This window comes from Convolutriloba macropyga, chromosome 3, assembly GCF_964194025.1.
Source record: "Convolutriloba macropyga chromosome 3, txConMacr16.3, whole genome shotgun sequence".
NCBI lineage: Eukaryota > Metazoa > Xenacoelomorpha > Acoela > Convolutidae > Convolutriloba > Convolutriloba macropyga.
Genome location: NC_134470.1, coordinates 42,556,906 through 42,581,576, shown reverse-complemented (window position 1 = coordinate 42,581,576; position 24,671 = coordinate 42,556,906). Strand labels below are relative to the sequence as shown.

The 24,671-nt window shown below is 38.3% G+C and overlaps 2 protein-coding genes across 4 annotated transcripts in view; one reads left to right on the top strand and one right to left on the bottom strand.

Annotated features, from left to right (window-relative positions):
• LOC142336214 (uncharacterized) overlaps nucleotides 1–24,671 on the top strand; it is a 352,380-nt gene that overhangs the window by 167,127 nt on the left and 160,582 nt on the right. Inside the window, exons 1-2 of one of the 2 annotated variants that reach the window (XM_075384882.1) lie at nucleotides 6,113–6,126; nucleotides 9,584–9,811. In XM_075384882.1, coding sequence (XP_075240997.1) covers nucleotides 9,595–9,811 — 217 coding nt within the window. In that variant the 5' untranslated portion in view covers nucleotides 6,113–6,126; nucleotides 9,584–9,594. Of the gene's footprint in view, nucleotides 1–6,112; nucleotides 6,127–9,583; nucleotides 9,812–24,671 lie in introns of those variants that run through there. The other variant, XM_075384881.1, reaches the window with a different exon arrangement.
• The window catches only part of LOC142336215 (cytochrome b-c1 complex subunit 1, mitochondrial-like), a 313,919-nt gene that overhangs the window by 266,609 nt on the left and 22,639 nt on the right, over nucleotides 1–24,671 (bottom strand). The window lies entirely within an intron of this gene.

Below are 24,671 nucleotides of genomic sequence, written 5' to 3'. Positions count from 1 at the left end.
TGAAAAGTTATTGATTGTGCGTTTTGTCCCCTTTAAAAGGTCTATTCTCTAGATCACAGTACAGACTGTGATAACAAAATTCGAGTATCGAAAACAAAAGAAGAAGGTAGTTTGATATATGCTGAGGTTCAGCCTGAGATAAAACTAAAATTTTGCATGTATGAAGCGGCATATACTGTGTCTGCACTTAAAAAGAGCAATGTATATGACGATGTTGTCAGTAGCGGATGAATAATAACTTAAATGTAACTGACGAAAACCTGCATAGTAGCCTTTTCTCCAAATCAGACGTAAAACAGAGTCAAATTGCTCGAACAATTCGCCATAATAGTAATGGAATTATCAGTCGGGAAGCATTCCGAGATTTGGACGGAAAACACAATCATGAAAATTTTATTCATTGGAACGCTCAGTTCTAAAAACATTTTTTCTAACAAATGAAATAAGATTTTTTCGTAACTTAAAAACTGAAAGCTTATACGTTTGGTTATAAGCTAAGGACATTGCTGTGTCGGTCTTAACAGTCTACCTCATATTCCAATTTGTGAAAAATTTTCCTAAATTGTTCATCTATTTAGGATTAGTCATTAATGGAGCATCCTGGCAAAGACTGTTTTGGAATCTCGACCCTGTAACGAGAACACGTATGTATAATCAACTACTCAAATTAATTAATGAGCGCCGAGAACAAAAGAAAATGATTGAAGAGAAAGAGTCCTTGAAGGAGTCGGTTGTGTAAAACAAATGAAAATGAGTTGTCCTGAGTTCAAGACCAAAAAAAAGAAAATGAGTTGTCTTGAGTTTAAGACCGGAAAAAAAATGAAAATGAGTTGTCTTGAGTTCAAGACTAAAAAAATGAAAAAGATTTGTCTTGAGGTTGAGACCACTAAAAAATGAAGGAAAAGTCTTGAGATCAGGACTGAAAAAATTGAGAAACTTTAAAAGCAAAAATTGTTTCCATTAAACATAGCAGGCAGCGAGACCCCACAAATTAGTGAATATGTGTACTATTTGCCGGAGTTGTGGAAATTTGTTTCGGAGACTTCCCCAGGAGTGTACCGAGTGGAATCTTGGAATCTTGTCTGTCACGGACTCGGAAGGTGTCTACACTAGAACTTCTGGCGCCCGCCAATATTCGGTCCCGAGCTCTGCAGACTGAAGTGGAACTGCAAAACCAGTGCGCGCAGTTAGACTAGAAGTTGAAGAGTACAAAGTCTTTACTTAAAACTACCGATCTACCGAGTGCGAGGCGATAAGAGATGAACTAAAGGTGATAGCTCGCAAGACGTATTCAGTGCAGTAGGATTTCTTAGGGCTCAAGTAACTTGCACTTCCGGGGAGATTATAACAGAGCTGGCGTTTGTACTTGGCAAGGCCCGTTTTTACCTAAGAAGGTAATGACAGTTCCTAAGTTGGAATTACAAGCCGCTCTCTTCGCTGCCCGTTTGAAAAGGGAAATCTGTCGAGCATTAACGGTTACTGTTGACAAAGTCTTTATGTGGACAAATAGTACCACCGTCATGCAGTGGATAAACTCAACAAGCAAACACCCCATCTTCATTGCAAATCGAGTTAGTGAAATCTTGGAGAACACCAGCGTTGACCAATGGACCACTTGCGATAATCCGGCAGATGCTAGCACGGGTGGTATATCCGCTGAAGTTTTGCAATCAAATAGATGGGTGAAGGGTCCTGACTTCTTGAGAACTAAGCAATTCCCTTTTGTGCCAAATACTGGCGTTGTTGATAACATCAAGCTCGGCGTTGTAACCAAGGAACAAGATGATGACTCCATCTCATCTCTAGCCGCATCCATAACCAAGCCCCCTAAGGAACAAAGCAATAATCTAATCCCGCTTGATAAGTTCAGTTCTTATCAAAAACTACTACGTGTCACCGCATATGTGCTCCGTCTTTTACCATCTCATGAAAGTTACCGCACCGTAGACGGCAGCATAGCAGACCCTGTTGAGCTTGACGAGCCTGAAACCGAGCGTCTTCTCCAGTGCCTGGTTCAAGGAGAGTCCTTTACTACTGAAAGAAAGGATCTTCTTGACAACAAATCCGTTAAGAAGAGCAGCCGCATTGCTCAGTTTACTCCGTTTATTGGGCCTCATGGTCTCATCCGTTCTTCTGGCCGACTCCGACGGCTAGTGGAAATTGACTTTGACACTAAGCATCCTATCGTGCTGGATGCGTGTCATAATTATGTTAAACTGTTTTTGCGGCATACTCATTTGAAGAACCATCATCAGAGCATCGATTACTTACGGTCGAAGGTACAGGAACGTTATGCCATCCTTAAACTACGTTCCACACTGCGTTCCATCAAATAAAACTGCGTCTTGTGTAGAAAATTCCGTGCAGCCACCATTCAACCTATCATGGCAGAGCTCCCAAAATTAGAGACTTGCATACCAGTCTCCCCCATTTACCAACACCGGGGTTGATTAGCTCGGCTCATTCTACGTCACAGTTCGTCGGACTACCGAGAAGAGGTGGGGATTTTTCTTCACTTGTCTCACTACTCGTGTTGTCCATGTTGAAGTTGTCCCGTCCATAAACACTAGTTCCTGTGTAATGGGAGTGGAGCGGTTCGCCTCCCGTCTGGGTACTCGTGCTATGATTTGGTCGGATAATGGTACGAACTTTATTGGAGCGGAGAAAGAGCTCCGCGAGTGCGTGGAAAAATGGAATACGCATAACAATTCTGCCGAACTTGCACATAAGGGCATTAAGTGGACGTTCAATCCATCCAGTGCGCCACACCAAGGTGGCATCTGGGAGAGGATAGTTCATAGTTTTAAAAGAGTACTGTACACTATCCTCGGTACGCGTCGCCACACAGATGAGGTGTTTAACACTACTTTTTGTCGGGTCGAATACGCACTAAACTCACGTCCCTTAACGCTCGTAAGCGCCGACCCGTCAGACCTAGGCGCAATAACTCCTAACCATTTTCTACTCGGTAACCAAGCAACCGGAATTCCGTCTATCGATGGCGTCGACGAGTACGATCATCGTAAGCGGTACGCCCGTGCACAGTCCTACGTCAACGCCATTTAAGCACTTTGGCTTAAGGAGTATGTACCTGCGCTTTACCGTAGATATAAGTGGCAGACGCCTGACGAGCAGCATCTCAAGGTTGGTGATTTGGTTTGGATCGTTGAAGAAAGCAACCCTAGGGGTTACTATCCAACAGCTCGGATTGAAGAGCTCCGTTACGGCTCCGACAGTGTCGCCCGCTCCGCCGCCGTACGCAAGTCATCCGGATCGCCCGTCCGCCCGCTCGTTATGCTTGTCTTTATTACCAAAAACTCAAGACTCCTAAAATCCATATTTCCATTAAACGACTGAACCTATAGGAGCATTTGGCAAAACGAAAACTTTGTTTTACCAGGTTTTGGAGATAAAATCTTTAAAGTGAACAATTCAGTAACGGAAAAGATTTTACAACGAGCAAGTGAAACTACTTATGTTGAGGAGCATAGCCAGAGCTTCATGAAGAAAAATAATCGTGAAGGTGCTATGTATGCTGAGCCTGTCGAGTGGGTTTCACCTACAGGATTAAAACTTATTGGAAATGTGATGATCAATGCAAAACTTTACATCGGAACAATTTGGGGAAAGCTGATACAACGAAACCTCTTAAACTTTAAGGATCCCCTAGGTTTCTCGAAAACTGTTTTTATCAAAACCACATATTTTGAAGACAACTTCGTAAACTATTTTTTTTTTGAAAATCAAGGTGAGCAAACAGGTCAAACCTTCAAACACTTTAATAAGGAGTACCCAATAAAAATTTTGGTAACAACAAGACCACTTTTATCAGCGGAAAAAATTTACACAAAAACAAATACGAAGATTTTGCATTAGAAATTTTAGAGGAAAAAGTAATTAGTTTGTTTGGACAGCAGGTGAAAACAACCGGAGTTCCAGGTGTTTTTTACTCCGAGGAAGGTTTAGAACTGAAAACTGGTAATCTTAAAATAACCATGGAAATATTTCTTTCAAGCGTTGTTGACACCTTAAATTTCGAACTTTTCAAAGAGAGAGACATTTTTTAATGAAAATTAGAACGCTCCAATGCGAGATTCAACGACTAAAAATTCAAACTATGATTGAAATATCAAAAAACATTGTTTGTACATCGGTAAAGCTCTTCGAGATAGGAAATCACGTCGAAAGAGCAGGATCTGTGTTATATGTTCATAAATGTTCAAAGATGGTAGCAACAATAACTAAACTTCGTTTTGCACAGAAGTTCCTGTGTTAGTAGAGGGTCAGAATTTTTCTTCTATTATATATATGGACCCTATTACAAAAATTTTTATCATAATTATACAATCACTGCATGCAACCCGCTGTACCCAAATGTTGTGAAATTAGAAGACGGCAGTTTTCAGCAATATGGAGAAACGATGAAGAAATTCAATCGTGAGATATATCAGTGGCGGATGAATACTAACTTAAATGTAAGTGACGAAAACCTGCATAGTAGCCTTTTCTCCAAATCAGACGTAAAACAGAGTCAAATTGCTGGAACAATTCGCCATAATAGTAATGGAATTATCAGTCGGGAAGCATTCCGAGATTTGGACGAAAAATACAGTCCTGAAAATTTTATTCATTGGAACGCTCAGTTCCAAAAACATTTTTTTCTAACAAATGAAATAAGAATTTTTCGTAACTTAAAAACTGAAAGCTTATACGTTTGGTTAAAAGCTAAGGACATTGCTGTGTCAGTCTTAACAGTCTACCTCATATTCCAATTTGTGAAAAATTTTCCTAAATTGTTCATCTATTTAGGATTAGTCATTAATGGAGCATCCTGGCAACGACTGTTTCGGAATCTCGACCCTGTAACGAGAACACGTATGTATAATCAACTACTCAAATTAAATAATGAGCGCCGAGAACAAAAGAAAATGATTGAAGAGAAAAAGTCCTTGAAGGAGTCGGTTGTGTAAAAAAATGAAAATGAGTTGTCCTGAAATCAAGACAAAAAAAAATGAAAATGTGTTGTCTTGAGTTTAAGACCAAAAAAAATTAAAATGAGTTTTTTTGAGTTCAAGACTAAAAAAAATGAAAAAGAGTTGTCTTGAGGTCCAGACCAATAAAAAATGAAGGAAAAGTCCTGAGATCAGGACTGAAAATATTGAGAAACTTTAAAAGCAAAAATGGTTTCCATCAAACATAGCAGGCAGCGAGACGCCACAAATTAGTGAATATGTGTACTATTTGCCGGAGTTGTGGAAATTTGTTTCGGAGACTTCCCCAGGAGTGTACCGAGTGGAATCTTGGAATCTTGTCTGTCACGGACTCGGAAGGTGTCTACACTAGAACTTCTGGCGCCCGCCAATATTCGGTCCCGAGCTCTGCAGACTGAAGTGGAACTGCAAAACCAGTGCGCGCAGTTAGACTAGAAGTTGAAGAGTACAAACTCTTTACTCCAAAAGGATATTGTCGAGCTTCGACAAAAACAAGACAATCATTTCGACAAAGCCAAAGAGGCAACAAGAGAAGCAGGGAAAACTGAGCGCCGAGTGTGAGGCGCTGAGAGATAAACTAAAGGCGGCGGCAGCTAGAAATGCCGAACAAGAACAGTCAATCAACTTACTTAAGCAGGAGCTTGCCAATCTAAAAGTCAATACTGATAAAAAAAGCAAAGCCATGGAGAAAATGGAGAAAGAGAATGACCAATTGAGGTCAGAACTTCGGCAGTTGGAAAACTATAACCAATACTTGGCGAGTGAGTGTCGCAGGAAAGACACTATAATCAATAGACAAAAGTATTCTTTGAAAAACGAGAAAGCTAAATCGAAGGCCACAGAAAATTTTTATTCGAGATTCAGAATAAAAATGTATTGAATCGGCCTGCGACATTGTACGAGATTTTGTTGGTAAAAAGTTCTGCTTCTAAGGCTCAGATCGAAAAAACTACCACAAAATGAGCTTGTTGACGCGCCCTGATGCTGGTGGAGATGAGGAATTTTTCAAGACCATACCAATCGAGCATACCAAATACTGATAAACGATGGGGCGCGGGAAGCGTACAACAATTTCGTGCTGGACGAGGCAGTGAGAGTCATGAATGACGACAACTGATACCTAAACTTATTAAATGAAAAGTACAAACTTTTCGTATTTTAAAACGTTAATGCATCAAGACCTGTAAAATTCGTTTGATTTTTATATGAGTGAGTGGCACACTCTATTCTTATTGAGAGGGGGGCAGTGTGTGTCACACGTATATAAAAAAAGGTGTACTAAAAACCTTGGGTTTTCAGGTCAAAGATTTAGTTTAAATTTTATTTTATTACCTGATTAATCAAGATGTAAAAAAGGATTGTCAATATAAAATTTTCTTACGAACGTTTTCGAACTCTGAGTTCATCTTCAGGTTATAAACAATACAAAATGCTAAAAGTTGAAAGTTTGTAAAGTTGAAATTTTCGTTTGGTGACGAGTCTTTCAAGTTGGATTTTCATCTCCAAACTAAGATTTCAGTGTCAGTTCTCGTGTTTGGTATTCGTCGTATTGATGGCTGGTTTCATTGTTCTTATATAGAGCCTTAGTGTCCTATCTAGTGTCTAGTAATTAGATTGATTGCTGCATTGTTCTAATTTCTTCCACTGGAAAGCTGTTTTATCACCGGTGCACTCGATTGCATGTATTCCCATCGATGAGTCCGCCGTGGCATGCTCAACAACCCTTGTGGTAATATGTGAGTTCATATCCATTACAAGTGAGTTCATAAACCACGTGGGATTTGAGATCTTTATCAAAGCTAGACTTAAGGCTAGGTAAACAGCTCTTATGTTTCCGAGTGGTAAAAAATGTCTGTACAGGATGAATTTTGTTCAGTTTCTTTACTAATTTATTAGAGATGTTGCCTCTGTACTGTAATACAAATTGTTGTTTCTCAGTATTTTCGGCTACACCCGCGTTATATCGATGTCCTTTTCTTTCTTCTTTCATATGCGGCTTTGTATCCTTGACAATATTGTATCCTTGACTGTTTTTTGTATCCTTGACGGTTAATTGTATCCTTGACAATATACCCTACCCGATGCCTAGGATATTGATTACGTTCCCAATATTGATTACGTTCCCCGACTGACACAATCTTGATAGGTGTCGACAAATTGAAACAGACAAAGCTCGGGCTTCGAGCAATATAAACAATTGTGCGATATCAGTATTTACGTGGTGACAAACGATATTGGGGACAGACAAAACTGAGCATAAAACTCATTCATTGAACACCAAACCTACCATCAGAGTTAATCACTCTATTAGATCTTCATTTATTTAAAACCATTTTCTTCTGCTTTTATCTACTTATTAATTAAATTTCAATCCTTGTATTTTGAACAAGTACCACGCTCAATTACTAAAGATAATAAATATTGCGCACTGGCGGCTACTGTAACTAATTTCTCTCAAACGAAGTTTGTAGCAATTATATTAGTCCTGTCGGTCTTTTTTTTGTGCGATTTTTCGATTGACCGATTTTTTGTCTGACGTTTTTGACTTTTCGTCCTCAAAAACGGGATAAACAGTCAGCGCCCAGCGGGAATTAAGTGCTCTTAGAGCCTTTTAGCTCTGTTTCAGTTCAAACAGTTTTGGAGTCTTATAATTATGGTGTGAACAGCGGTTCTTAGAGGTTGAAGACCCCCCACTATTAACCCACACCCCCCCCCACTATTAGCACCACAACCTCCCCCACTATTGCCCCCATCCCCCCCACCGCGCTGTTGCCCCCCAACCAACTGTTGCTACCCCCATCTGCACCCCTCCCCCCCTGGCTAGCTACTGACGAACAACCGCTCGCTAAAAGCAACGCAAATTTATACAAATTTTCACAATTTTTTTCAAGCTTTTTGAAATTTTTTTCATTTTTTGAGTTTTATCAACCCTGAATGTCAAGCAACCCACTCTATGGTTTGATAATGGGTTACTGTGCAGTTTCTAGTGGTAATAGAACGGTTTTAACATTTCAACATCGCGAATTCTTGCATTTTTTTGAAAAAACCTGCAAATTTTTTTAAGGTTTTTGAAAATTTTGTCGTTTTTTCGGTTTATCCAGCGTCAAGAGCCAAGGAGCCTCCTCTATGGTTTGATAACAGGTCAGTGTATAGTTTCTAGACGTAAAGGAATTTTTTTTTCATGATATAACATCTGAAAAAAATAGCATTTTTAAATTTTTTTTAACATTTATTGTAATTACTCGAGATTTTTCAGCCTCTGAGTTCAGAAAATTTGCTTAAGGGTTTGATAATATGTGGTTGCATAGTTTTTAGGGGTAAAGGAATGGTTTTCAACTTTTTAATATCACAAATTTTATCGATTTGTTTATATAAACTTGCAATTTTTCAAAATTTTTTTGAAAATTTTTGTCATTTTATAGGTTTATCTAGCCTTAAGAGCCAAGGAACCTCCGCTAGAGTTTGATACCAAGTTATTGTATCTTTTCTAGTTGCAATGGAGTGTTTTTAAGGATATTAACATATAACGAGTTTTAGCTTTTTTTTGAAAATTTTTTTTGCAATCTTCATGTTTTTTGAAATTGTTTGTCATTTCTTTTAGGTTTATCTAGCCTCAAGAGGCAAGAAACCTCCTTCGACGTTTGATACTAAGCTGCTGCCTAGTTTCTACAGTTAATGGAATTGTTATCGTTATTTTAATGACTCGAGTTTTAGCAATTTTTTGATAAATTTTAATTTAAAGAAAATTTTGAAAAATTGTCATGTTCCAAGTGTATTGATCATTATGAACCAGTGAAACTGTTTAAGGCTTGAAATAGGCATACTGGATAGTCTCTTAAGACAATGGAATGGTGTTCTGAAGATTTTAATATCACGAATTTTGGCAAGATTTTGTTAAAAATTGCAATTGTTTTTAAAATTTTTGAATATTTGTCCTTTTCTGAGTTTAACGATCATTACTGGCCAACGAAGTTTTTTAAGTCTTGCAGATGGGTTACATGACAAATATCCAGAGTCAAAAACTGCTTTTGAACATTTTCTTTCTGCGAAATGTGGAAACTTTTTTTTGAATTTTGCACTTTCAGTTTTTTTTTCTATATGATTTAGTTACTAACAAGTCTAGAAAACTTGAAGTTCTAAAACTTGAGTCGAATCTCATCACGGAAAAAATTCCTAGCTCTCCCTCGCTGTCTCTGTGTTGGCGGGCGTTTCTTTTCTTCTCTCTCTCGCTCACGTTTAATCTCGCATTCTCTCTCTCTCCTTAACTCTTTTGTTGATGCCGCACTTCAGCGGCTGTTATGTGGCGTGATGTCATTGTCCATTACCCTAATATCAGGCCCCTTCAATCAAGCTAAAGCTAAACTCACTAAACAGTGGCTAGGTACTGACGAAGCCAACCGCTCGCCGGTCGTTTGAGAGCAATTCGCCCGACGTTAGTCGGTTATGTTTTGCTTTGTTGACCGTTAATGTAAAAATGTAGGTTGTCAGGTCATTAGTAAATTCAATTCTTTGTAATGAAATTCAGGACCTCTCCTGCTATGTTTTTTTCCCAAAGATTTTGTTCTAAAAGGGGTTTGTATGAATTTTATTTCAGATTTAGGCAATGAAAAAGTTTGTTTTCAAGAAGAAGGTGGCTGCTAGGAACAATATGGACTCGCCAATCGATGATGCGGCTAATTCATCAATTGAATCACCGTCGCTCCTTTCACTGTGTACCAAAGAGTCGATGAAATTGCAATCTTCTGTTTCCGATCCTACTCCAATCGGAAAGTTCCCTTCTATAGAAAACTGTGCAACGTCTGATGCTCCAATAAAACAAGGTTTGTATGACGTGAACCGATTTTCGAGGTATTTTATGACGGTGCCTTTAAATTAATGAGCGTAACAATTGGAAAGCTACTTTATATATTCAAGTCTTACGGATAAGACTCACTGCGTAAAGAGTGTGAAATTTTTGTAGTCGCATCACAAGTACGTTTACGTAACAATGGCAATGAAAATTGCACAATTCTCAAAAGCTTTTCCGGATCTTTTCCGTTTGTGCCCCCCACCCAGTACGTTATGCTCCCCCCAGTTACAGAGCACGTGTCATTACATAGTAAATCATTGTAAAAGTATTGCACGTGCCTCTGGGGGTTTTTATCAGGTACCGCTAAAAACAAGAATAAATCTTTTTAAATCACTAGTTTTGTCTCATTTAGATTTTAGCGCAATTTTTTTTCAAAATTTACCATCTTACTCTATTGACAGAATTAACAAACAGATAAACTGGGGAATAAAAGTTTGCTTTATGAAAACCAAATACGATACTGCCAGAGATCTACTTCTGGAGACTAAAATTCTTCCAGCAGAGCTCCAAATAACACGGGTGTCTTTAAATAGGTTTTTCAATATTCTCCAACAAACAAGAAATCGCTCTAATAAACATTTCAGATTTTTAGAAAACGTGCCTATTATTGTAAACAAACGAACCCATAACCTTTTCTTAGAACAAAAATGTAAGTCAAAATGGAGTAATGGTTCAATTGTTCGTAACTTTATTCGAAAATGGAACACACTTCCAATTACAATTAGAAAAGAAACGTCGAAGACCAAATTTAAACAAAAAGTTACAGCGGAAATGCTTAAACGACACGAAAGAGTTCCAATAGACAGAAGGGTTGCAGGATTTAAACATATTTTTTATTAAATTATTTTACGAAAACCGAACCTTAATTTGTTATAAATTAGAAAAAAATAATGTTTGATTAATAAATTTCTAACATGTAACATTAACCAAGTGGTTAGTTTAATTTACATGTTTGCAGATTAAAAAAATAATATGCACCCACTAAGCTGGGGGGGCACAAACGGAAAAGATCCGCTTTTCCAAACAGTGCGAAGCTACTTCAAGAAATTCAAAGCTGTCTACACCGGGAAAAAGGTAAATTGTATGCTGAATTGTTGATCAAAGTAAGGAGAATTGGAGTGGGCGGGTGTGTACTTAGTCTTCTCAAGGACTATTTATGTAACCGTAAACAGTTCGTAAGATGTGATGGTGTCAGGTCGGACCTTTTACAAGTATCAAGTGGTGTTCCGCAGGGGTCCATTTTGGGCCCCTTACTCTTCTGCATCTTCATAAATGATTTGCCAACTTCCCTGATATGCAGCACCCCATATCTGTATGCGGATGACGCAAAGTTCTTGTTTATTGACAGACGTAACCAAGAAATACAAAAAGAAGTTGACAGAATCTCACTTTGGGTATCCAGGAACAGAATGTCACTAGCTGCTGAAAAATGTTATATAGCATTTAAGGGACAGTCCCTCAGCCTTACGATGAATAACACTACATTAGAGCAATCCACAAAAGTGACTGACTTGGGAGTGCAGCTTACGGGTACCCTGAAAGCGGCAAAGCACCTCGAGTCTAGGCTTGCGAAAGCTAATCGAACTTCTGGTTTTCTGAAGAGAAATTTATCGAAGAATATGGAAACGAGAGTGAAAATTTGTGCTTACAAATCCCGAATTCTACCCTTGATTACTTTTGCTTCAAGCACTTGGCACCCATCGCGTGGAAGTATGAGACTAATGTAATGCTTTCAAAAACGTGCGTTGAAGTGGATAACGGGCTATAGGAATGCGTCGTACTTTGAAAACATGGTATCCCTAAGATTACTTCCGCTTCCTATGTTTTTGCAACTTAATGATTTACTTCTATTGTCTAAACTGTACCATGAAAAAGAAAACGCACTTCCATTGATAGAAACCTATGAACACCAATATGGTAGAGTTAAAAGCAGATTATTCAAACTGAGAACCGAGAAATTCAGAGAGAACGTCTACTTTCGAACTGCCAAAGTTGCCTGAAGAGATAGACTTTTCCCAGCCTTTGGGACTCAAGAAACGTATTCTGTCATTCATGTGGGACCGTCTGATGTTGAACTTCAACGAAAGAGTAGTGTGTACATGGACCATTTTCTGTGATTACTCCGATTGCAGAAAATAGTGGAATCACGACCAAAACTTCTATGGGAGCAATCCCCTCGGCTTGATGCCGAAAAGTCGCAACAACAACATAGGTACAAGACAAAATGGGCCTTGTGCAAATTAAACTTCGCGAGCAAAATTGGGAAATCATGTAAAAGGGGAGGAGTTATAAAGGTTAGCGAGCGCCAGAGGGCAAAAGGGGAGGATGAGTGAGGCATGAGGTCGTATGGGTGTGAGTGCTAGCGATGCTCCTCCCATGGATGCTCTCCATTATGCAAGCCGCATTCCCTTTCTGGATGGCTATGCCAAGTAATTGTTTTAGGTATATGAATGATTTGGGGTCACCGGTGGCGTCTGCAATGCGCTTGCCGATAGTGCGAAAGAAGGCGAGGCTTGAGCCACCGATCCCTCCTAGTAGTTTCAGATTAACATGATTTACGGGGTAGCCGAGGTGCCCCCCTTATCTTTCTGATGGTTCCTATTATTATTGGAGCAAGTTCGTTACACCACGCACTACAAACAAGAGACCCTCAACTACAACAAAAAGCAGAGACACTATCAGCAAACGTCTACAGTGACACTGGTATTTGTCTACATCCACTTGCAAAAAACCCAAAGAAATCACTACAGAACATCATCAAAGATTTCGATTACGGACAAGAATTTATTGTGTGGGACGACGTTATAAACAACACTATAACAGATCATCCTTTCGACCCCCGAACTCACCGGTCATCTGCTCAACTGCTGAAGGAAATTCGGGCTTTGAAACAAATAGTAGGTGTTGTGTATTGCGAGCGAGAGGGTGCACCCGGCATACAGTCAGAGCTGAAAACTCTGAACATACCGGTTGTCAACGTAGTCAAGGATCTCATATCTAACAGAAAACGAAAAGACAGCTCAAAGAACAACGAGTACAACGAGCTTCACCAACAACATTCCTTAGTCTCGAAATTGTTATCAATAACGGTATCGACCTCAATAGACTCTTTAAGAAACGAAAGAAGCCGAACAAGCAACAACGAAAAGCGAAACGACAGAAACTGGGAGAAACTCGGGACATTGAATAATTTATAGTAAGTTTTTGTGAAAAGACTGGATTTAAATGACCAGGCTTTGAGCAAAACTTTGTATAGACTCTTCTTCTGTTGTTAAGAGACTGGATTTAGTTGTCCAAACTCCTAACATTATCTATCTTTCTGATCCTTGAGTCTCGCTTTATTTATCCCCCCTTAACAATGACAAAAAGTTGCAATACGTGTAAAAAAGTGATAAATCAAATATGGCCAAGATAAATCCCTCCTAGTAGTTTCAGATTAACATGATTTACGGGGTAGCCGAGGTGCCCCCCTTATCTTTCTGATGGTTCCTATTATTATTGGAGCAAGTTCGTTACACCACGCACTACAAACAAGAGACCCTCAACTACAACAAAAAGCAGAGACACTATCAGGAAACGTCTACAGTGACACTGGTATTTGTCTACATCCACTTGCAAAAAACCCAAAGAAATCACTACAGAACATCATCAAAAATTTCGATTACGGACAAGAATTTATTGTGTGGGACGACGTTATAAACAACACTATAACAGATCATCCTTTCGACCCCCGAACTCACCGGTCATCTGCTCAACTGCTGAAGGAAATTCGGGCTTTGAAACAAATAGTAGGTGTTGTGTATTGCGAGCGAGAGGGTGCACCCGGCATACAGTCAGAGCTGAAAACTCTGAACATACCGGTTGTCAACGTAGTCAAGGATCTCATATCTAACAGAAAACGAAAAGACAGCTCAAAGAACAACGAGTACAACGAGCTTCACCAACAACATTCCTTAGTCTCGAAATTGTTATCAATAACGGTATCGACCTCAATAGACTCTTTAAGAAACGAAAGAAGCCGAACAAGCAACAACGAAAAGCGAAACGACAGAAACTGGGAGAAACTCGGGACATTGAATAATTTATAGTAAGTTTTTGTGAAAAGACTGGATTTAAATGACCAGGCTTTGAGCAAAACTTTGTATAGACTCTTCTTCTGTTGTTAAGAGACTGGATTTAGTTGTCCAAACTCCTAACATTATCTATCTTTCTGATCCTTGAGTATCGCTTTATTTATCCCCCCTTAACAATGACAAAAAGTTGCAATACGTGTAAAAAAGTGATAAATCAAATATGGCCAAGATACATGTGCGTCGCCTGTAATGTTCATATGCACTTCGAGCCAAGCTGTACTGGAATTACGCAAGTTAATGGTCTCAAAGAAGCGGGTCAAGTGGCAATGCTTCTCTGTGTAAAATGTCTGAATAATAATGAAAGAGACAACTTCATAAAATGTCGAACGATTGACAAGATGAATGAAAAGATTGAAACAGAAACGCAGGAGATCAACAGAAAATTGCAGACAATGGAAGAGAGAATAACAGCGGTCGTTGATACAAGAGTGGATAATGCCATTAAAGCTACATGCGAAAAAATAGATAAGAGCTATGCGGAGGCTGCTGCCGTCCCGCCAAGAAATGTACACTCCAAAGAGCTGCCTGACTTGGATCGCAATATCAGAAAAAGCATTCGAATACAAGAGGTTCCAGAAGACCCCGACAACTCCAAAGCCGAGAATTTTGTCCCCACTACGAATGAAGTGAACGATGTGTTAAACCGAATAGGAGTCACAACCCAAATAACGGAGCTAAAACGACTGGGTCAATTCAGCAACACCAGGAAAACACCACGGACACTACTTCTGACGCTTCCAACTGAACATGATGCCAGATTACTCTTAGCGAAAGCCCACGAAAAAACCGTTCTAACTGAGAAAGGTGTGTGCATTTTACCAGCCTTGTCAAAAGAAGACGCAATTAAAGAAAATTTGTGTCTTAAAAAACGAAGAGAACTACTTGAGGAAAATTTTCCCCGCGATAAGCTGAAAATTCGAAACCTCGAGTTGTTCAATGATGGCAAGAAAGTAGATTTAGGAGATAACCATGAAGGGCGGTGACTAGGTTTCATCAACATTCTTCTAATTAATAGCCTAGCAAGCCTGGAAAGAAGGTCGAAATTTGCTAATGCAGTAATGCTCAATGACTATAACCTTATTTGTGCTTGCGAAACATGGTTAAACGACAACATTTTATCATCTGAACTACTCTACACCATATATAGATCAGACAGAAAACAAGATGCGGAAAACAACACTCACGGAGGGGCAATGATTGCCATCAAAAACAGCCTAGCATCTGAACAACTTATTACTGACCCACCCCACTGTTCACTAACCTGCAGACATTTAACATTTAACTGCTCAGATCACAAGGCAATCAGTCTTCTAGTTGAGTGCCCTCATACAGAAATGAAACCAACTTTGAGAACTTTTCGAAGTTTTGGAAGAGCCGATTACTCGGAAGTAAGCGAAATGATCAAAATTGCTGACATCAAAACAGTGTGTTACACAAACATAAACATGTGCGAAGAGATGTACGATTTGTTCGACAAGGTAGCACAAGCAACGATTCCCAAAAGGACCAGGCATAGACAATCTCTACCACCTTGGATTACACCAAGTACGTCCAATTTGATGAAAAAGTTGAACACTCAGCGTAAACTCGTAGCGAACAAACCAACGTCATATCGGAAAAACATCGTAAGGAAATTTCAAAACGTTGTGACAGATGCTGCAGAAATAGGTCGGTGTAATTATCAAGAGAAAATAATGAGCACCAGAGACACGAATGTGATCTTCAAACATCTCAAAAGCCTTAATAAGGCACCAAACCTCCCCAAAGTTCTAATTAATGGTGGAAGATCAGCATCCAATATTGAAGACAAAGTAAACCTACTAAACGACTTCTTTCATTCTGTCTACACTCCTAAACATTCCTTTAGCATAGAAGACATCAATTCTATGAAGCCAACTTTAACAAACTTCTGTATATCAAAGCAAAAAATTAATCGAATACAATTGGAGCTCGGAATCACTAAGACTAGAGGCCCAAACGGGTACCCCCTATCTTCTACCAAAAAACAGCGAATCCAATGTCTGATGTCTTATACCTAGTCTTTAGGAACAGAAAGCGCTTGAGAAAAATTCCCGACCAATGGAAAATTGCATCAGTCACCCCTATTCATAAGAAGGGCGACAGGAGGCTGTTCACGAATTATCGTCCGGTTTCTCTACTGAATATCGACAGTAAAATTTTCGAAAAATGCATGTACGAGCCACTATATGAACACATTGTAAAACACTTGAGCAAGCATCAGCATGGTTTTGTTCGAGGTAGATCTGTAACTACAAATATGCTTTCCTTCCTGCAAAAGATTTACGAGGCAATGGATAAGAACACAAGTGACAACAGAGTTACCTTCTACTCTGACTTCTCCAAAGCTTTCGACAAAGTACCGCATAAAGAATTAATCATCAAAGTATGTCAAATTGGTGTGGGCGGATGCTTCCTCGAAGTTTTGGTTGACTATCTCCACAATAGAAGACAATTCGGCAGAGCTGATAACACAAGCTCCAGGATTCTTGAAATCACAAGTGGCGTCCCCCAAGGATCTCTTCTTGGACCCCTTCTGTTCTGTATACTCATCAACGACCTCCCAGATGTCCTAAGATTTAGCGATCCATACCTGTTTGCCGATGACCTGAAAATTCCCTCAATAGGATACAGCGACATCGAATTCCAGGAGGACATAAATGCAGTACAAAACTTGGTAGCGACAAACAAAATGGAACTTGGAGTCGACAAGTGTGCAATACTAAACATAAGAGGGCCAGAAAAGGATTTCTGAACTCCTAAATCAAAATTTGAACTCTCTGCAAGCAGTCAAGGACCTTGGTATAAACGTCAGTAGGAAACTGACTTGGTCGGCTCATATAAATGGTAGACTCAAAAAAGCAAACAGAGTCCTTTACTTGATAAGGAGGAGCGTCGCCTATTCCGTAAAACCCTCCATAAAACTGGGATTATACAAATCGCTGGTTCTGCCTCGGAAAGCAGTGAGGTGGATAACAGGACGAAACGAGCCCTACGAGAATCAACTGAGGCTTTTGAACATCATGACATTACCAATGTACATGCAGATGAACGATCTCCTCACTCTCTCAAAGCTTACTCAAGAAGGAAGAGACGATATTGAAATACCTGAAATAAACAAAGTTCGAAAAAGATCCACAGATTTGTACACGCTCAGAAAAGTAAGACTCGAAAAGGCGCGAAAAAAATTTGTTTTCAAAAATTGCAGACTAGCAAACCGAATCGACAATGAATTAAATTTTATGGAACCGCAAGGACTGAAAAACCGAATACTAAACTTGATGTGGAAGTTTGTTAATAAATCGTTCAACACCCAAAATATCTGCACGTGGCAACTGTGTTGCGATTGTCACCGATGCAGAAATTTACGGACAATTCTCTAAAAGCAAGACTCAAGGGTCAGAACGACCCCTCGACAAGCAGTCGTAAATTCAAAACAACAGCAACTAGTAGTAGTAGTAGTAGTAGTAGTAGTAGTAGTAGTAGTAGTAGTAGTAGTAGTAGTAGTAGTAGTAGTAGTAGTAGTAGTAGTAGTAGTAGTAGTAGTAGTAGTAGTAGTAGTAGTAGTAGTAGTAGTAGTAGTAGTAGTAGTAGTAGTAGTAGTAGTAGTAGTAGTAGTAGTAGTAGTAGTAGTAGTAGTAGCAGCAGCAGCAGCAGCAGCAGCAGCAGCAGCAGCAGCAGCAGCAGCAGCAGCAGCAGCAGCAGCAGCAGCAGCAGCAGCAGCAGCAGCAGCAGCAGCAGCAGCAGCAGCAGCAGCAGCAGCAGCAGCAGCAGCAGCAGCAGCAGCAGCAGCAGCAGCAGCAGCAGCAGCAGCAGCAGCAGCAGCAGCAGCAGCAGCAGCAGCAGCAGCAGCAGCAGCAGCAGCAGCAGTTTTTGATTAATGTTGCAGTTTCCGCGCCAAGTGCATTTGTTTCCTCTGTGTACTGATTGCAGAAATAATGCCAAAAAATTTTTGACACTGTATTTTTAGTTAAGCCTCTACCATAATTTAGATAAACTTTGAGCACTAAATTGTAGAGAATTATTGTCCGGTGAAAAAATTTTCTTCGCTTCTTACTAATCGATTTTTGTTTATTTGTAGTTCTCCTCGGCTATGTTGACGAGTGGCACTTTCCTGAATACTGTCTAAGTTTGATAGTTCAATATCGTATTTACCTTGTTTTAAAGCAATAAGGTATAATAAGTCGTTTATTTCAATATAAAGGCAGAGGCAACAGATTCAAGGTAACAAGTCGCTGTTTATAGCTCGGCTTTTCGCTCAAAATCCATTTTGTGGCAATTTTTTGTAACATTTCAATTTATTTCATTTGCGACTTATTCGGAAACCATGCCTGTGAGCAATGAATAACTATCGGTACAACGTAACCTAAATAAGCGTTCAGTTTAGATTTTTTCAAACTTTTGAGAAATATTTCTTTTAAGCTTGAAAAAAGCACAAACGTTTTCGTTTTCTAAAGGAGCAGTTTTCATTCCAATTTAGGTTTTTTGAAACTTGGAGCCCAAGGTACCGCTGATTTTTTACTTGATCTAGCTTATGGTTGTCAATAGACGCCGTTATATTTCCCTTGATGTTCAGGAGGTGAGTTTTGTTATAATTTAGTCTCATTTGATTTTCTTTGCACCAAGTTGACAAACTAGAAACTGCGGTTTCAGTATTGCATTGCTTCTCACTTATCAGTTTAATATCATCAGCAAAGCCATAGCAAATAAATTACTTCAGTTAGGTGTCCAGGTAAGTCGTTGATGAAAATAATGAAGAAAAGAGGTCCTAATATAGAACCCTGTGGGACACCACTGGTGACTTCTATCAAATCAGATACCTCATTGTTGATTTTCACACATTGTTTGCGATTCGTTAGATACGACGATATCAATTGAATTAACTTCCCTCCAACGCCAATGTTATAAAGCTTTTGTATCAGAATATTATGTGGTACAGTGTCAAAATTTTTGCAAAGTCAAGATTTAAGATACTTAGGTCTTTGATCGCTTCATTATCAAATTTTTGACACTGTATTTTTAGTTAAGCCTCTACCATAATTTAGATAAACTTTGAGCACTAAATTGTAGAAAATTATTGTCCGGTGAAAAAATTTTCTTCGCTTCTTACTAATCGATTTTTGTTTATTTGTAGTTCTCCTCGGCTATGTTGACGAGTGGCACTTTCCTGAATACTGTCTAAGTTTGATAGTTCAATATCGTATTTACCTTGTTTTAAAGCAATAAGGTATAATAAGTCGTTTATTTCAATATAAAGGCAGAGGCAACAGATTCAAGGTAACAAGTCGCTGTTTATAGCTCGGCTTTTCGCTCAAAATCCATTTTGTGGCAATTTTTTGTAACATTTCAATTTATTTCATTTGCGACTTATTCGGAAACCATGCCTGTAAGCAATGAATAACTATCGGTACAACGTAACCTAAATAAGCGTTCAGTTTAGATTTTTTTCAAACTTTTGAGAAATATTTCTTTTAAGCTTGAAAAAAGCACAAACGTTTTCGTTTTCTAAAGGAGCAGTTTTCATTCCAATTTAGGTTTTCTGAAACTTGGAGCCCAAGGTACCGCTGATTTTTTACTTGATCTAGCTTATGGTTGTCAATAGACGCCGTTATATTTCCCTTGATGTTCAGGAGGTGAGTTTTGTTATAATTTAGTCTCATTTGATTTTCTTTGCACCAAGTTGACAAACTAGAAACTGCGGTTTCAGTATTGCATTGCTTCTCACTTATCAGTTTAATATCATCAGCAAAGCCATAGCAAATAAATTACTTCAGTTAGGTGTCCAGGTAAGTCGTTGATGAAAATAATGAAGAAAAGAGGTCCTAATATAGAACCCTGTGGGACACCACTGGTGACTTCTATCAAATCAGATACCTCATTGTTGATTTTCACACATTGTTTGCGATTCGTTAGATACGACGATATCAATTGAATTAACTTCCCTCCAACGCCAATGTTATAAAGCTTTTGTATCAGAATATTATGTGGTACAGTGTCAAAATTTTTGCAAAGTCAAGATTTAAGATACTTAGGTCTTTGATCGCTTCATTATCAAATTTTTGACACTGTATTTTTAGTTAAGCCTCTACCATAATTTAGATAAACTTTGAGCACTAAATTGTAGAAAATTATTGTCCGGTGAAAAAATTTTCTTCGCTTCTTACTAATCGATTTTTGTTTATTTGTAGTTCTCCTCGGCTATGTTGACGAGTGGCACTTTCCTGAATACTGTCTAAGTTTGATAGTTCAATATCGTATTTACCTTGTTTTAAAGCAATAAGGTATAATAAGTCGTTTATTTCAATATAAAGGCAGAGGCAACAGATTCAAGGTAACAAGTCGCTGTTTATAGCTCGGCTTTTCGCTCAAAATCCATTTTGTGGCAATTTTTTGTAACATTTCAATTTATTTCATTTGCGACTTATTCGGAAACCATGCCTGTAAGCAATGAATAACTATCGGTACAACGTAACCTAAATAAGCGTTCAGTTTAGATTTTTTTCAAACTTTTGAGAAATATTTCTTTTAAGCTTGAAAAAAGCACAAACGTTTTCGTTTTCTAAAGGAGCAGTTTTCATTCCAATTTAGGTTTTTTGAAACTTGGAGCCCAAGGTACCGCTGATTTTTTACTTGATCTAGCTTATGGTTGTCAATAGACGCCGTTATATTTCCCTTGATGTTCAGGAGGTGAGTTTTGTTATAATTTAGTCTCATTTGATTTTCTTTGCACCAAGTTGACAAACTAGAAACTGCGGTTTCAGTATTGCATTGCTTCTCACTTATCAGTTTAATATCATCAGCAAAGCCATAGCAAATAAATTACTTCAGTTAGGTGTCCAGGTAAGTCGTTGATGAAAATAATGAAGAAAAGAGGTCCTAATATAGAACCCTGTGGGACACCACTGGTGACTTCTATCAAATCAGATACCTCATTGTTGATTTTCACACATTGTTTGCGATTCGTTAGATACGACGATATCAATTGAATTAACTTCCCTCCAACGCCAATGTTATAAAGCTTTTGTATCAGAATATTATGTGGTACAGTGTCAAAATTTTTGCAAAGTCAAGATTTAAGATACTTAGGTCTTTGATCGCTTCATTATCAAATTTTTGACACTGTATTTTTAGTTAAGCCTCTACCATAATTTAGATAAACTTTGAGCACTAAGTTGTAGAAAATTATTGTCCGGTGAAAAAATTTTCTTCGCTTCTTACTAATCGATTTTTGTTTATTTGTAGTTCTCCTCGGCTATGTTGACGAGTGGCACTTTCCTGAATACTGTCTAAGTTTGATAGTTCAATATCGTATTTACCTTGTTTTAAAGCAATAAGGTATAATAAGTCGTTTATTTCAATATAAAGGCAGAGGCAACAGATTCAAGGTAACAAGTCGCTGTTTATAGCTCGGCTTTTCGCTCAAAATCCATTTTGTGGCAATTTTTTGTAACATTTCAATTTATTTCATTTGCGACTTATTCGGAAACCATGCCTGTGAGCAATGAATAACTATCGGTACAACGTAACCTAAATAAGCGTTCAGTTTAGATTTTTTTCAAACTTTTGAGAAATATTTCTTAAGCTTGAAAAAAGCACAAACGTTTTCGTTTTCTAAAGGAGCAGTTTTCATTCCAATTTAGGTTTTCTGAAACTTGGAGCCCAAGGTACCGCTGATTTTTTACTTGATCTAGCTTATGGTTGTCAATAGACGCCGTTATTTTTCCCTTGATGTTCAGGAGGTGAGTTTTATTATAATTTAGTCTCATTTGATTTTCTTTGCACCAAGTTGACAAACTAGAAACTGCGGTTTCAGTATTGCATTGCTTCTCACTTATCAGTTTAATATCATCAGCAAAGCCATAGCAAATAAATTACTTCAGTTAGGTGTCCAGGTAAGTCGTTGATGAAAATAATGAAGAAAAGAGGTCCTAATATAGAACCCTGTGGGACACCACTGGTGGCTTCTATCAAATCAGATACCTCATTGTTGATTTTCACACATTGTTTGCGATTCGTTAGATACGACGATATCAATTGAATTAACTTCCCTCCAACGCCAATGTTATAAAGCTTTTGTATCAGAATATTATGTGGTACAGTGTCAAAATTTTTGCAAAGTCAAGATTTAAGATACTTAGGTCTTTGATCGCTTCATTATCAAATTTTTGTACACTGTGTCGAGAAATAATAGTAACTGCAAAGTTGCCGATTGATTTTTCCTGGAGCCAAATTGATTTTCACACAGTTTGTATCTTACTAATTCGTATATTTCATCAAATATAATTTTCTCGAGTACCTTGGACATGCAGTTTAAAAGACTTATGGTTCGGTAGCAAGTTACATCTGATTTTTTACCGTCTTTGAAAACGGGACTTATTTGGCTTGCTTTCCAATATGTAGGATAGGTTCCCTTATTCATTATTGTTTGGTACAAGGTGACTGACTTTGTGATTGACCTACTGCAATTTCTCAGCAGTAAATTTCCATTTACGTCTGGTCCAGTAGACTTGTGGATATTAAGATCTTTGAGCAGGTTTTCCACATTTGTGGAATCAGCTTTGATGAAATTGAGATTTTGTTTTGAGCATGTTGTTAGTATTTCTGTTTTTTGATTAAAGACGCTCGCAAAGAAGAAGTTGAAGAAGAAGTTGAAGCTCTCAGCTTCTGTTTATCTGTGGTTAGCTCCATAACCTTCCAAAACATTATAGGAGTTACTTGTGGATTTTTGCGAATTGATGAAAGTTATTTTTGTATTTTGCTGAATTGTCGGTTTTCAAAAATTTCGGCTTCATAATCTGAGAGATCATTATCAATCGCTTTAGGAACCTCTACTTCTAATTTTTTAATCTTCTGTTTGAAACTGAGATTAGATTTTTCAACTCGCTTTTTAGTGTTTAACTTATCATATGGGATGTTCCATTGAGATCCATGGTTGTAAACTTGCCCGATGTTTAGTGACAAGCTGTATATTTTCTTATATTTTGTTGCGTAGCCACTGTAGAATTGTTCCAGAAGAAAATCGACATTACTGTAGCAAAAAGGAGTGAAGAGATCAATTGTACGGTTGTAATTAAAATCTTTCCAGTCAGTATTATTATAGGCGAACTTGTCATTCGCTTGAATTAATGGTGGATCAAGTAAGAGGTTCGTTTGAGTGCAAATTGGAAAATGGTCGGAGCAAGGTTTGTTATTAATACTAAAATTCTCGAACAGCGAACGGTCGTAGGTACAATTGAGAACTATTTCTGGATTGTTGCATAAAAACACTAGTTGACTTGGAGCTACATTTGAGAGATTTTCTATAAATTGATCTAAATTTATTTCTTCGTAGTCTTTTGTTGAAGACATATTTACCCAAGAAGTTTCTGTAAAATTGGTGTCACCTGTAAGCACAACTAAGGAATTGGTGTCCACAATAGTTTTTCAATTTTTCAGGAAGGTTTAGGAAATCATTTACTGCCCAACGGTAGTTGCTTTGCTCGGGCGCATTGTATATGCAACAAATTATTAGGAAGACATTGAAAGGTTGATCTCAACAACAATAAAGTCATCATGGATTAAAGGAATATCCACATTTTGTGTTTAAGGGATGATTTTACAGCAATTAGAACTCCCCCAAGTTTACTTTTGAAGTCAGTGATTTTCCTATCTTTTCGATTTATAATATAAGAGGGTAGAAATAGTGCTTCGTTGGTGACCTCAGCAGTTAACCATATTTCTGTTATGCACACAGTCATAGTTGCAAATTGAAAGACTATTAGCGAAACTTGCTCGTCTGTTTAGATCTAGCAGGCTTCGAGCATTGGCGGCGAGTACTTTAGCGCTTCTATGTAGTCATTTTTTACTCGTTTGACTTTCTTCATTGACGTTTGGAATGATAACCCAATTCTCGCCTTCTTTCTTCTTGAGTTCAAGATGCCGAATACGTAGCAATTTTGAATCTATTCCGCTAGTGATCAGTTCTCGCCTTTTCATTAAAGCTTTGTTTTCTTTTTTGCGTGACTGATATAATTCGGGACTGATATAAATTGATCTATCGTTGTACTTATAGTCTTTCAAGCGGCTGACTGATTTCAGGATGAGATCCCTACTAAGTGCGCTTGCTGTATGAACAAGGATTACTCTTTCTCTTTTGTCTTCAGAATTGTATTTTCCAAGTCTCACAAGTTTGGTGATTTTTCTGTCCTCGATGTTTAGGTGCTCTAATATTTGCTCTACATGGCAGAGGTCCTCTTGCAATCTGTTAGCAGCCTCCTTGGATTTTGACTCATTAGTTCCCCTGATTCTAATTCCGAGAGGATTTTGATTGAAAGTTTCCGGTTTGTACACTACTCTTCCGGCGTTGTTGGCTCCAACAACACTTGCGTAAGATTCGTCTGGGTTTTTGAGACTTTTGATCTCCTTTTGCACGTTATCCAGAGATATGTTAGTTTGCTCTATGCTGTACGCAAAGTTTGAGATTTTTTCGTGGAGTTCTTTAAGTTGGTCATTCAGAGCTGTAATATCAGTTGATTCCATTTTTAAAGTCGTGTTGCGAACGACCCCTCGACAAGCATTCGTAAATTCACAACAACAGCAACTAGTAGTAGTAGTAGTAGATTAGGCTTCGAAGTTTGTTCTTCAGGGTATTGCTCCCATTCAATTGTCCAAATTCATAAGTTTCTGATTAATGTTGCAGTT